The sequence below is a fragment of the Sciurus carolinensis genome, chromosome 17, assembly GCF_902686445.1.
Source record: "Sciurus carolinensis chromosome 17, mSciCar1.2, whole genome shotgun sequence".
Taxonomy (NCBI): domain Eukaryota; kingdom Metazoa; phylum Chordata; class Mammalia; order Rodentia; family Sciuridae; genus Sciurus; species Sciurus carolinensis.
This window is the reverse complement of record NC_062229.1, coordinates 3159367-3172957: the sequence shown is the minus strand read 5'-3', so window position 1 is coordinate 3172957 and position 13591 is coordinate 3159367. Positions and strand designations below refer to the sequence as shown.

Genomic DNA, 13591 nt, shown 5'->3' with positions numbered 1-13591 from the left:
CTTTGAAGACTCCTGGCTTAATCCCTGGTTTGGGGCAGTTTGGTGATGGTATGTTTTGGCTTCAGGTGCAATTTTTCCTGCTTCCTGTTTTTGGAGACTCCAGGTTGTCAACTCACCGATATTTGGGTGAATCTTTTTTTCCTTCCTTTTTTTTTTGGTCAGTGGACATTTATATTTTCATTGATTTATATGCCGTGCTGAGAATCAAACCCGGTGCCTGGCATGTACTATGCAAGCGCTCTGCCACTGAGCCTCAACCCCAGCCCTCTTTGTTTCATCTTGAGTAGTTTCTCCTCCTGTGTCTTCAGGTTCCCCGACTTTTTCTTGCGCGGCGTGGGCCTTCGGTGCCCTCTAGTGTGCCTTGTCTCCAAGCATTGGGCTTGGGTCCCTGGGTGTGTTTGCCTGGTGTTGGGCTTGGGTCCCCTGGGTGTGTTTGCCTGACGTACTTGGCCTTCTCAACCTTGAACGTCCGAGACAGAGCTAACATGACTGTTTTAACCCTTGTCCACTAATGGTCATCTCGTTTCCGGGTCTGTTTGCCTGGCGGACTGTCTTCAAAGTGGGTCACCTCTTCCTCCAGTTGGCGTGCCTAATGATTTTTTTTGTTTGTTTTTTAATGTATTCTTTCAGTCGTAGATGGACACAGTGCCTTTATTTATTTTTATGTGGTGCTGAGGATGGAACCTAGTGCCCCACACATGCTAGGCAAGCGCTCCACCCCAGCCCACTAGAGGTTTCTGATAGGGTGTTTGCATCTTGCCTTGTGGGGTTACTCCTGTATACTGGTGAACATGAGATTTTTTTGCAGGACACAGCACAGTGACTTGGAGGGAGCATGACCCTCCTGCGGCCTGTTTTTCTGCTTTGAGTCAGGGCCAGAACACTCTTTCAACTGGGGCTGATTTGTCCCACTGCTGGCACAGCATCCTTCTGAGTGCCCTGCCTGGTGCCCCATGAGTGATGAGCTTTTCCTCTCTGGTTCTGGGCAGAGTTGAACCACTTGTGGATCTGAGCGACCCCACAGATTATTCCCTCTGCACCTGGTAGCTGGTTCCCTCACAGCCTTTGGTTTCCTTAAGCGTGTGCCCTGGTCAGCAGGAAGCCTCTGCAGGTCTCTCAGGTCCTCTTGTGCAGCGCTCTCTGCCATCTGGAAGTCTGTTTTTCTGTGACTTCTCTCTGCCTTGATCTCAGCATCTCAGGTCTGTCTCTTCAACTCATTTGATATCTGCCTTAGTTTCTCCTCCCTGTCTGTGGCTTGGGGACTCGACAGTAAACAGGGCAGTCATAGGACTGTCCTGGGCAGGCTGGTGTCCAGGGTCTGAAAACTACTATGCCCACCTTCCTGCCAGTGTTCAGTCTTGCAGACAGGAGGGCAGTGCTTGGCTGCAAGCAGAAGTCCCTCCTTGGGGGAGCCATGCGTGTGTGTCAGCACTGTGCCCAGTGGATGGGTACAGTGCTGAGTGGGTAGCCCCTCAGCCATCTTTGGGTACCATGGATGAAACAGTCTCACTTCTGATGACTTAAGTTGTGAATTCTAAAGGTGAACGGTGTTCCATTTTTGTGTTTTTTCTGAGAGCCAATTTCCTAGCAGAACAGTTGTATTTTGGTAGACAAGGATTCATTAGAACCAATAACAGTTACAAAGAACTAATAATTTGTGATTCTGGTTATCTATTAACAGCTGGTAATGTTAACAAGTTGCATAGGTATTTGAGAGAAAGAGTGTCTTTGTCTTAAAGGTTGTGGGGGCCAAAGTGGTGACCAACGCCCGCAGTCCTGGGGCTCGATGCTATGGATTTGTCACCATGTCGACATCCGACGAGGCGACCAAGTGTATCAGCCATCTGCACAGAACCGAACTGCATGGAAGGATGATCTCCGTGGAGAGGGTGAGGCTTCTTGTCGGCTGTAACTCCGACGCTCACAAGCGGCAAGGCCTGGTAGGAAGCTTTTCTGTGTTCTGTTTTAGGCCAAAAATGAACCTGCTGGGAAAAAGCTGTCTGACCGGAAAGAATGTGAAGTGAAGAAGGAAAAGTTACCTAGCACCGACAGACATCATGCTGTGGAGATCAAAATTGAAAAGTAAAGTAACCTTTAGACACCTTTCCCTGGGAGTCCCGGGAGGAGGCCTGCTGGCCTGGGGGGTCCTCTTGAGGAAAGCCCCGTCCCGCCCTCTGCTCCAGCAGCCACGCCAGCCCACGTTCCCAGCACGGCCCCCACTGGCCCTTGCCGCCACCTCCTTCACTGTGCAGGGTGTTTCTCGAAGCCCTCTGACCTTAAATACACAGGGCAGCTGACCCTTACCAACATGCGTCGTCTAATGACTCAGACTTTTGAAAAAAATTCTGCACATAAAATGAAAGAATCCTATTTTTATTTTCTTCCTAACATTCTCCAGCCTTAGAGACATTTTTCATCAACACTGATTTTCATGCAGCTCTTTTTAAAGCACAGAAACTGTCAAAAACCCAATTTTTCCAAGATAAAACACCATCCAAAGGAACGCAGTCTGCTCTCACATTGCAGGGAATGACCTTGAGCTGGTGGCGTGTGCTGTGCCTGACAGATGCCAGGAACTGCTGTGCATGTTGGAATTAAAATGTGCCAGAGTGTGCTGTGAGTTCACCCTGGTGCTGGGGACACCTTGGCACAGCAGTTTAGGAACCAAGGGTCTGTGGCACTGTTGCCGGAAGGAGTGATTTATATCTTTACAGCAGTGGAAATGGACCCAGGTCTTTGAAAGCAAGTGTGGCAGGTTTCTGATTTGTCAGAATCACGGTTCATCTTTTGAGTGGATAGGCCTTGGTGGCTCATCTGATGGTGGCAGTGTCTCAAAGCCAGGTGTACGTGCTCGGTCTGCTCCACCGTGACTTGCTTCCATGGCCAGGGCCGCTCCTGCTTTACACTTGGAGCCCTCTGCAGTGAATCTGCCCTCTCGTGTGGCTCCACCTTGCTGTCGCTTTTCAAGTAGCAGAGATGTGAAGGAACCGTGCGAGACCCTGTTCTTCATCAAAGCTTGTGGCGAGTTGAACTGAGACGGGGCTGTTTGAAAGTTCTTGGTGTCGGGCACATGGTTCCCAAAGTGGCACGTTAGTGGGGAGAGGGGAAGGTGAAGACCACTGGCTAGCAGGTTCAGGGCCGTGCTGGGCTGAAGTGCAGGCGCTCTGTGAGGCACATGCCCTGAGTGGAAGAGGAAGCAGGCTCAGAGGGGAAGTGGCCAGCCCAGGGCACCCAGCCAGCAAGCCACAAGGCGAGGATTCAGTGCTGGTGACTGCCCCAGCCTTGTGCTCGGTGTTCAAATGTTTTGGCAAGAGGTGGAACTTTTTTGTTTTGTTTTGTTCTGATTTATTTTAATTGCACGTTATAATTATGTGTCATAGCGGAATTCTTCGTGGGAGATTGGAACATTTTTTTCTTTTTTCAAATGAATGCCTTGTTAACGTTGCCTTTTGTTTTGAGATTCTCTAGATGGAGTAGTCACCCCGGTGAAATAGAGGGACTTTACAAAGACAAGTCTGGTCTTAGACGTGGAGTGGTTTTGTGTAATTGAGTCCCTCTACCCAGGCAGCATGTTCTCTGCGTGTCCCCCCAGGGTCCTATCTCCCATACTGTCACCTTGACTGACTTGGTGTGGCCAGCCTGTCCCTTGCTGCCTAGGCACCTTGAGGTGCAGAGCTAGTGGGGCGGGGAGGCTCCTCGGTATTCACTGTGTGGAGTGCCTCGGTCAGAAGGCCACGGGACAGCACAGGACAGCTGCTGTGGAGTGTCGACGGCAGTTGAGCAGATCTGTGTGTCCACGCAGATTCATCCTCAAAACAGACCATGGGGGGAAAGGCACGTACTGCAGCCAGGCTGCCGGGTGCAGCTCCTTTGTGCCAGTCCCAGCGCCTGGCAGAGCTGCTGTGTGTGCACACCCACAGGAGATGGGCCTGGTGGCGGGAGAGTCGGTGCAGGGCAGGGAGGGAAAGACAGGCGATAGGACCAGTGATTCACAGTTCACGTCACTTAAGCTGAATTTGCCTGAGATTCCTTTTCAAAATGAGGACCAGTATCAACAAACCATTTACGGTAGTCCAGGTACATGCCATTTTTCACTGTGCTAGGTTTTCTCAGAATGTACATCGTATTATAAAAACATAGCCTTGTGCTGCAGAGTTAGGAGAGAGGAGTGGGAAAAGAGCAGGGTTGGTGGACATTCCTGCCTGGACCTGGCCTGTGGCTGGTGTCTGGTAAGCATGCTTTTTACACCCTGGAGCTAGAATCGCCCAGTGCTGGAGAATGGGGAGACAAGTTTGAATGGCTAGGTGGTTCGTTCACAGCGCGAAGTGAGGTGCATCTGATGACGTGATGCAGTCACATTGATTGACACCTAATGTGCCATTTTAATTCTCCAAAAGTATGCAGGGCCCTCCTGTCCTGGATCTTGGTCGGGGTGAGTGGCTGCTGCCCTGGGCAGTGGGGACTTCACGTCCTCGTATATTCCTTCCTGTGTGAGAAACATCACACGTCGGTGTGGAGCACTCTCGGGTACCTGGGAGTTCCTCGTGTGATTGCGCATCTGTCTAATGCCGGCATGTGTGATGTTTTGGAGAAATAACCTCCGAGTCTCTAGTTTTGTTTTGCACACTCGTAGAGGTAGCAGGTGTTAGAAGCGGGAATGGGGCTGTGTCCAAAGAGCGTTCTCTCTATGGTTTCCCATCCTTTCCCTCACTTCAAGCTGTCGGGTGACATGTGGCCATCTGAGTGCGAGAATGAAGCCGGGTGGGGTGGCGGGGGACAGGGTCACTCCTCTTAGGAACTCACGCTTGATAACCGTGTTTTTAAATAGAACTGTAATCAAGAAGGAAGAGAAGATTGAGAAGAAGGAGGAAAAGAAGCCTGAAGACATTAAAAAGGAAGAAAAAGACCAAGATGAGCTGAAACCAGCCCCAACAAATCGGTCTAGAGTCACCAAATCAGGTGATTAGCATCTTTTCAGCATTCATGAAGAGAGGCAGCCTGACAAGAACCTGGGTGTAGGGTGCAGAGACATCGTGTGTCTGTGCTCAGCTGCGTTTTATTCTGAAAGCCATTAAGCAGCGGCCTTAGGAAGGCAGTGGCTTGCCGGGTTTCTGTGCCACGGCAGAAGTCCAGGAGCTAAGCAAGAGTTTGTGTGGGCACACCGGCTAGCCTGGGGTGTGCAGGAGGGCATTCTCCTGGTTCCTTGCAGTGGATTGCGAGCATGTGATGTGGTTTCCCCTGCATTTACATCAGAGCCAGAGAGTGAGGATCATAGAGAAAAGGGGCTGGCTGTAGACTGTGTGCCTGTATCCCAGGTGCCCCAGAGAGTGAGGCAGGGACCTTTGGGACCAGTAGTATGGCTAACCTGGGTAACATGTCAAGATCAAACATTCCCCCCACACCCCCCAAAAGCAGAGAATAACTAAAACCTCACACTCATTGGAGTAGCTCTACGTGGAAGGTGCTGCTCCTTGTCATTTTATGAAAGTTATCACACCCTGCACCCTCATTTCTGTGATACTCTCAGCATGTTTTGTGGTAAAAAATAAACCACCCAAAAAGAATCAGAAATAAGACCTAACCGGCTGGAAGCCCGATGTGACTTAGATTTGACGTAGAAATAATGTAGAGCACCTGGCGTTAGATCTCAAGCATCTGGGTTGTTCTCCAGCCACCTCACCAGGAACCAGTCTTTTGAATGTCGCAGTGAAAGCCTGGGTCGTCCCACTGCTGGGAGAGGCTTGCTCCGGCAGGTGCTCCCTCAGGGACAGCAGCGGCTGGTGCCGAGCCCAGGGCCTGGGTTCCACAGAGCTGGGGCGCACATAACGGGTGGGGATGTGAATGGGATCTGCCGACACCATAAGGACTTGACCAAGCGGTGGTAGAAAGTCCCTTGACTGAGACCCTGTGAAGCCGAGCGTGTTCTGACAGGTTGCTGTTTTCTTCCTGAAGGAAGCCGAGGAATGGAACGGACAGTCGTGATGGATAAGTCGAAAGGAGAGCCTGTCATTAGTGTGAAAACCACAAGCAGGTCAAAAGAGAGAGTGAGTATGGCCTCTGCCCTCCTGGGTTTAACGGGCTACAGTCGCCGGCCCCACCCCAGGGAGGCAGCGCTTTCTCCATTTATACTTGTGAACACCTCTTGGAAGCACTTGGAGCTTCCGAGGACTCTGCTAACAGACGCAGAGTCCGTTGTCGCACTTCCTCGACGCCTCTTCCCCATGTTTGCTTTCTTGAGAGTACTGAGCCGTGGCTGGTCCGTGTCAGGTTGCACTTGTCTCCTGGATGGGCGCACAATCCCAGGCAGCCGCGTGCCTTTGGGCAGAGCAGGCCAGACCCAGCCTTGTGTCGCAGGCAGGACCGACTTGAGTTTAGTAGTTTTCCTTGGTTGGTTTCTAGTCTTGTGTGAAACTGATCAGAAGAAAAGTCGAGTCTGGCCTCCAACTGAGCCCCTCTCTGTGTCAGCTAAGGGGCTGGCCAGGCAGGGGCTCCTCTCTAGGCTTTTCCGCTAAAGCAGAGCCTCTGCTTCTCAGCCGGGGGTTCTGGCTATGTGTGACTGAGGAAGCGGGGCTCTGGCCTTGCGTGTAGGGGCAGCGGGTGGCAAGACTGCATTTGAAAATGTCCCTGGGGCCTGTGGCACACACCTGTAACCCGGTGACCCGGGAGTCCGAGGCAGGAGGATCGGAGGCGCTCAGCAACTCAGTGAGTACAGTGGTTGAGTGCCCCTGAGTTCAATCCCCAGCACCCACATAAAAAGAAGGAAAAGAAAGAACAAAAACTGACACTGGGGCTGGGGTGTGGCTCACTGGTGGCGTGGGAGTCTAGCGTGTGCCAGGCATACTGATTCCCAGCCCAGCACTGCACAAAGAAGGACAGGTAAACATTCGGGTTCCATTAAGCAGGGGTTCCTGGAGTTTCTGAGGTCCTCTGTCACGTGGACTACACGTAAATTGTAAAATGCAGAGAAATCTCGGGGAGGGGGGCCTGTGGTCTTACCATCCAAATGAGCTGATGCTAAAACAGTAAGCGTGGATGGTACACAGTCCATGAGGGCATCCAGCTGGCGTCGGGAGGTCCAGTGGGCAAGCGGCAGCCGCTGTGCGGCCTGGCACGAGCCCACCCCAAAGGCCTCATGCACATACCACGTGGGCAGTGTGCACACACCATGGAACTGTGATCAGAGGCCTGCTGGGAGTGGCAGTTGTGCCCCTTAGCTGTGTACGTAATGTCGCTTGAAAGTCCTGCAGTGCTGAAATATGCAGTTGAGTTTCTCTTTTAAAAGTATTTTTATTTTGAAATAAAGTGCCCTTCAGAAAGGTGACGGAGGTGGTTGGCTAGGTGCGGACCGCACACCAGGACGGCCTGTGCCCCAGCCCTCTGCAGCGCCTCCCTGCAGCACGGCCCTCCCTGCTGCTGCAGGGTGTGTGGGCGTGCCGAGCTGTTGGCCCGTCCCAGGCGCAGGGAGTGCGGGTTTGTCCTCACGACAAGGCTGTCCTGTGTCTCTTCCCCATCCTCTTCCACCCGTCTTTTCCGTTTGTTGGAATGACTGACTTTCACCTTTGCCTCTTTATTGCTTTGTCTTTTTTTCTCATCTTGTGAGCTAATGAAGTCATTCAGGAGCATTTTTAAAATACGGTCGCCCAGGCCCCTGCCCAGGCGATGTGAGTCTGTCAGCAGGAGGCCCCAGAGTCCATGTTGATCCAGAGTCTCCAGGGATAGTGATACAGGCCGGGATGGGAGAGGCCGTGGAGGATCTCAGAAGTGGGAATCGGGCACCTCAGAATTCCATTTTATCCCAGCAGTAGGGTTTCGTGGGTGTCGGTATTTTGTGCCTTACGGGAGCATGTTCTGCACTAAAGCACCGCAGCGTGTTCTCCTGTGAGGCTGCCTCTGCCCTGGGCTGCCGAGTAACCTGGCTGTGCAAGCAGTTGGTTTCGCCTGAACCCACTGAGGCCCACAGGCCGCGCTTGGCCTTGGGTGGCCGTGTTCTGTGGCTCCAGGAGGCCTGGTTTTGCTCTAGATTGTGAGTGCTGAACTCTGCTCTGCCAGAAAAACTCCCTGGGGGTTTTCTGAGGTTTCAGCCAGCGTTTCTCTCTCACTAATGCCCTTCACCATCTGAAAGCAAGCTTCTGGCTTAAGCGGCAAAACTCAGGCTTGGAGCGAGGCAGCCTGTGCCCAGCCCTCTGGTTTGGAGACACAGCCTTCCACGTGAACCACATGGGACAAAAGACTTAGTCTAGTCCAGATGTGTGTCTTCCATTTCCATGTGTGTGTCGTGATCACTTTTCAGAAGGTTCGTTAAAGTCAGTGTTTTAGCTGGCGCGGCATGCCCGTCCGCGCCCGTGGGTGCCGTGCTGTTCCGTGCGTGGCTCTCCATCACGGTGCTCGGCTGGTTGGGCCTGTCTCCTCGAGCTCTCACCATTTCTTCATGGAGCTCTGTGAAGCCTGAGAGGTTAGAGTTGCCTGTAGCCCCCGCTTCGCTGCAGGCACTTTTTTCTAATGTCAACACACCCATTTTGGTAAACAGAGCTCCAAGAGTCAGGACCGCAAGTCGGAAAGCAAAGAGAAGAGAGACATCTTGTCATTCGATAAAATCAAAGAACAGCGGGAGCGGGAGCGCCAGAGACAGCGGGAGCGAGAGATCCGCGAGACGGAGAGGCGGCGGTGAGTGGGCGCTGCACTGGAGGCTCCTCTGGGCGGCGTCCTTTCTCCCCATCTGACCCAGCAGGCAAGGCTGAGCACTCGCTCACAGGGATACCCAGGTCTGCCGGTGTTGTCCCCCGGAGCAGCCGGGCCTTGGCTGGTGTAGGACGGCTCACCCCAACGTGGCTGGGATCGCTCAGTCCTGTGGCGGCCCCTCGGTCTTTCCTGCGGGAACCCTCTTTGTAAATAAGACTGACACCTGCTGCCTCACATCGGTGGTCGTTTGCCTGTGGCCCAGTTTCAGCTCTGCCAGAGAGGAGGCTCCCAGCGGTGCCGCCCCCGCCCCCGCCACAGCCCAGCTCTCCTCCCTGTGCTGAGGAGGTGGTGTCTGGCAGGGCCTTTTAGTGGTGGGGCTGGGGATCTAGCCCAGAGCTCCACCCCCACCAGAGTTTTGAGGTATGCTTATCTTTGTCACTCGGACCTTCCACTACTTCACATGGGAGGTCAGAGTTCCTGTCCTTTCTCAGATCCTGCTCACAGAAGCGTGTAGTGTTGGGAAGCTTCCCAGTGGGCTATCTGCTTCCTGGAATGAGGGCGTTCCTTCCCCTCCATGTTAGTGGCTTGGGAATCAGCATAGTGGGGGGTGCCGGGTGCTTCTGGTGCATGTCCTTTCCAGGCCAGTGAGGAGCAGTGACCCCTCTGACCTGAAGCAGCCTGGCTGTGGGGTCTGCCCTGGGCCCTTCACTCCCACCCAAGCCCCCAAGCCTGTATTTTTCCAGAGCGATAGTCCTGAATAAGCATGACCTCGAGGGACAGGGGCTTGAGGTCAGCTGCCAGAGTGTTACCCTGAGACAAGGAATCAAACACCTGTCACCCCTCAGGAGGCAGCTGTAAATGCTTGGGACCAGAAGTGTTTTGGATTTTTTTAGATTTTGGAATATTTACATAAACCTCTCGAGATACCTTGGGGATGAGGCCCAAGTCTGAACACATGGACTAAGGATACTTTTATATGCTACCTTGAGTAGCTTAAGTTTTTTGGTTGTTGATGAATCTTTATTTTTATGTGGTGCTGAGGATCAAACGCAGTGCCCCACACATGCTAGGCAAACACTTTGCCACAACTCCGGCCCTAGAGTAGCTTTTTGACTGACTCCTCACCAGGTCCAGGTGGAATCTTCCACTTTGTGATGTCAGGTTGATGCTCAGAAAATTGTAGATTTTAGAAGATTTTGAATGTTTTGGTTGGGGGTGGTTACCAGGCACTGAACCCAGCAGCACTCGACCACTGAGCCACGTCCCCAGCCCTATTTTGTATTTTATTTAGAGACGGGGCCTCACTGAGTTGCTTAGGGCCTCACTAACTTCCTGAGGCTGGCTTTGCACTCGATCCTCCTGTCCCAGCCTCCCGAACTGCTGGGATTGTGGGCGTGCCCCCACTGGATTTTGGACTTTGGAGTTGCTCAGCCTGTGCAGGCATTGCTGCAGGGTTCCTGTGTGCCCAGCAGCTGCCCACCCAGGAGACCTTGCTGTGTGTGGCAGTGGGCCCCGCAGTCGTCATGGCTTCTTCTTGGCGCCTCTGAGCCCAGTCTTGCTGGTCTTGACCCCAGCTCCTCTGTGCCCGGGGCTCGGGCGAAGGCTAGCTGGGGTGGTTTCTGCTGACCCACATTGGCCAGCTTCATCGGAGGCCCACTTGGTGTCCCCGCCCACAGGGAGCGGGAGCAGCGGGAGCGGGAGCAGCGGCTGGAGGCCTTCCACGAGCGCAAGGAGAAGGCGCGGCTGCAGCGCGAGCGCCTGCAGCTCGAGTGCCAGCGGCAGCGGCTGGAGCGGGAGCGCATGGAGCGGGAGCGGCTGGAGCGCGAGCGCATGCGCGTGGAGCGCGAGCGCAGGAAGGAGCAGGAGCGCATCCACCGCGAGCGTGAGGAGCTGCGGCGCCAGCAGGAGCAGCTGCGCTACGAGCAGGAGCGGCGGCCGGCCCTGCGGCGACCCTACGACCTGGACAGTCGGTGAGCCAGGCCCGCCGCTCTCGCCCTAGTGCGCCGCCCGGGGCTCTGTGAACCTGTTCTTTCCGCAGTTGAGCTTTCAGAGGATCTCGGTGGCCGCTTGTTACTGGATTCAGGATGCTCCTCCTCTGGGGATTCCATTGGTTATCCTTTGAGTTGGCCCCACATCTACCAGGCCAAGGTTGGCCAGGGCCATTTTGTCTGCCGTGTCCTTGTAGACGGGCAGAGAGACCCTGTGGAAGAGGAAATTGCTTCCAGTGCTGAAAGTAGGGTTATTGGTCTCCAGCTTCGCACAGCCACTTAGTTGACGGTCACCCATCACCCTACTCCCCAGGAGCCTAGTTTTCTGGTAAGAACCAGGAAGAAGATAATTGAATGCCTTCCTGAGCTTTATGTAGCTCACTATCACCTGATCTGATTGCTTTGCTTTCAGAAAACCCAGTGGGAGGCTTGGTTTCCTGTGGAAGGCAGTAGGTAAAGCGTAGCAGCTAGGACACCATTCTAGAAGGATTGCATTCCACTTTACTTGCAGTTGAGCCCATGCAGGGACCAAGGCGTTAACAGCCTGGGGTACAGTTGGCGCACAGCCGTCCCCTCCTCCACACATGCCTCCTGGCAGTCTGGGGTCTTACTTTATCCAGTCAAAGCAGCGGGCCTGAGCGAGGAGAGAGCCCTGCGGGGTGCTGAGGTGGCTCTGGGTCGGAGAACGAGCTCCCGAGCACCCGAGCACCTCCTGCTCCTTTTGTCCTCGATCTCTTTCCTAATTGAAATTTGTGCTCTTTCTAAAATAAACTCCAGGAGAGATGATGCCTACTGGCCAGAAGGAAAGCGCGTGGCCATGGAGGATAGGTACCGCGCCGACTTCCCCCGGCCAGATCATCGCTTCCACGACTTTGACCACCGAGACCGAGGCCAGTACCAGGACCACGCTGCTGACAGGTCAGCAGCCTCCAGCCAGGGATGTGGCTGGCATCAGCTGCATTCCCATCATGTGTGGGGACCAGACCTCGTCCCTGCTTTTAAGGCTTGTTCACCTCTAGTGTCATGGTGGCTGCCTGGACCCTCCGTAAAGAGCTCCAGCAGGCGGTTGGGGTTGTGGTCATGTGTGTGTCCTCAGACTGCTGAGCAGGAAGGCATCCTGAGCTCGTTTTATCCACTGTCCTCTTTCCACAGAGAGGATGTGCGAGGCCCGGGCAGCGTTCTAGGCCTCATACCAGCCTGTCGGGTGGGGCATGGTCAGCATGGCAGGTTCTGGGGTGACTTCTTCCTGGGTGGACACGATCCCTTGTCCACGGAACACAGTCCCCTCCAGGTTGCTGGGGAGAGCAGGATCATCCTCCTAGGTATCAGGGGGTGTCGTTAGGGAAATAAGGGGTTTGGGGCTCACTGGGCAGTAGAGGTTCCCCGCCAGTGAGTGGCAGAGAGAAGAGCCCGAGCATGCAACTCTCCTTGGCCAGCTCCCTTTGAGGGTGTGAGTGGGGCTTTTAGCCAGGGTCGCCCCGCCACACTGTTCTGGTTTTCCCGTTTTGCTAGTCCCTCTCATGAGCGTATGTGTAGCTGATTAAAATGGCAGCACGTCATTAAAACTGCCAGCACTGCAGAGAAAGGTGGGCCTGGGTTCTCCGCCTAAGTCCCACCTGACGTCTCTGCCCCTGGACTGTGTGCCAGAGCCACGTCACCACCTTTGAGCTCTTGGGAAACAGAAGGAGTCAAACAGGGATGGGCATAGGGTGGGAGAAGCCACGAGTCTGATTCCCGGCTGGGTGGCACAAGTCACAGGCGTGGGTCAAAGGAGAGGCTGGGGCCCATTTGAGGCTGCCAGGCCCAAGGTCAGCGAGGCCTTGCTGCGAGTCGGCTTTTGAGACTCCCTCTCTTCAGGGTTTCCATTGATCCTGATTCCGACCTTCTCAGGAAGCTGCTTCATCCCCCTCTGAGGCACAGCGTTCCCCCTGGGAAACCCAGGCCTGCGAATTACAGACTTGTGCAGTGAGGTGGACCACGCGCCCCCATTGGAGGACTCTGGCGTGGCCAGTAGTGTGTCCATCCCACCAGCTGCTGACTGACTGAGATCTGTTCCTCTTGCAGGAGGGAGGGGTCCAGGCCAGTGATGGGAGAGCGGGACGGCCAGGTGAGTGGGTCCTACCTGCCCTGGGCCTGGACCTGTGGCTAGCCTTTCCTACTAGGCGGAGTTCGCAAGAACGGCAGTCTGGGCAGCTGTCAGAAGTGCGAGCGTTTGATTGTTTTTTTGCTAGCAAGTCCCCACACGCAGTCAGCTGTGCAGGGCTGCAGTCAGGCACAGGGGCCTTGCCTGGCATCTCAGTGCCTCAGGAGGCTGGCTGAGCAGGCGTAGGACAGGTGGGAAGCTTAGGAACTTCACGTCTTGACGTAGTGGGCGCCTTGGACATCTCAGGTGGTGGCTAGCAGGTGGTTAGGGCATCATTCGGCCATATCTCGGGGAGGGGCCCTCTGGTTCCGCTGGGGTGCAGACCATGCAGGTGGCCCCTGAGTGTCTGGTATTGTGTGGGCACCTGTGAACCACCGCTGAGGGACGGAGATGGGCATCAGAATACTGGTCCTCTGAAGCAGGCGTATTTCCTGAGAAAACGTGGTGCTGACCTCTCTGGTGTCTTTTGCTCGGCCAGGGGCAGAGTGGCAGTGCAGCTTCTGCCTCAGGTGGCAGGCCGAAAGAGGCCCCTTGATAGTGCCAGGCGCCAGAGGGGCTGTCCTTAGCGAGGAGGAGGCGCCCGTGAGGGCTGGTGTCCTCAGTGGGACTCCCAGGCCCTTGCACACCTTCTGCGGGGTGACACTGCAGTACCAGCCCAGGCGGGGGTGACAAAACTGTCGGGGAGGGAGGAGGGGCCTCGGAGCTGTGGGAGCTTCGTCCCTGGCTCCAGGCTGCTCCTGGCTGCATCCCACTGCTCCCCAGGAACCCACAGGGGGACAGG

At 54.7% G+C, this 13591-nt stretch overlaps 1 protein-coding gene across 1 annotated transcript in view; it reads left to right on the top strand.

The window, feature by feature from the left end:
* Positions 1-13591, top strand: part of Safb2 (scaffold attachment factor B2) — a 33324-nt gene that overhangs the window by 16932 nt on the left and 2801 nt on the right. The window contains exons 10-17 of the mRNA XM_047530750.1: positions 1740-1889; positions 1970-2082; positions 4829-4959; positions 5953-6044; positions 8528-8664; positions 10356-10649; positions 11445-11585; positions 12732-12774. Coding sequence (XP_047386706.1) covers positions 1740-1889; positions 1970-2082; positions 4829-4959; positions 5953-6044; positions 8528-8664; positions 10356-10649; positions 11445-11585; positions 12732-12774 — 1101 coding nt within the window. The remainder of the gene's footprint in view (positions 1-1739; positions 1890-1969; positions 2083-4828; positions 4960-5952; positions 6045-8527; positions 8665-10355; positions 10650-11444; positions 11586-12731; positions 12775-13591) is intronic.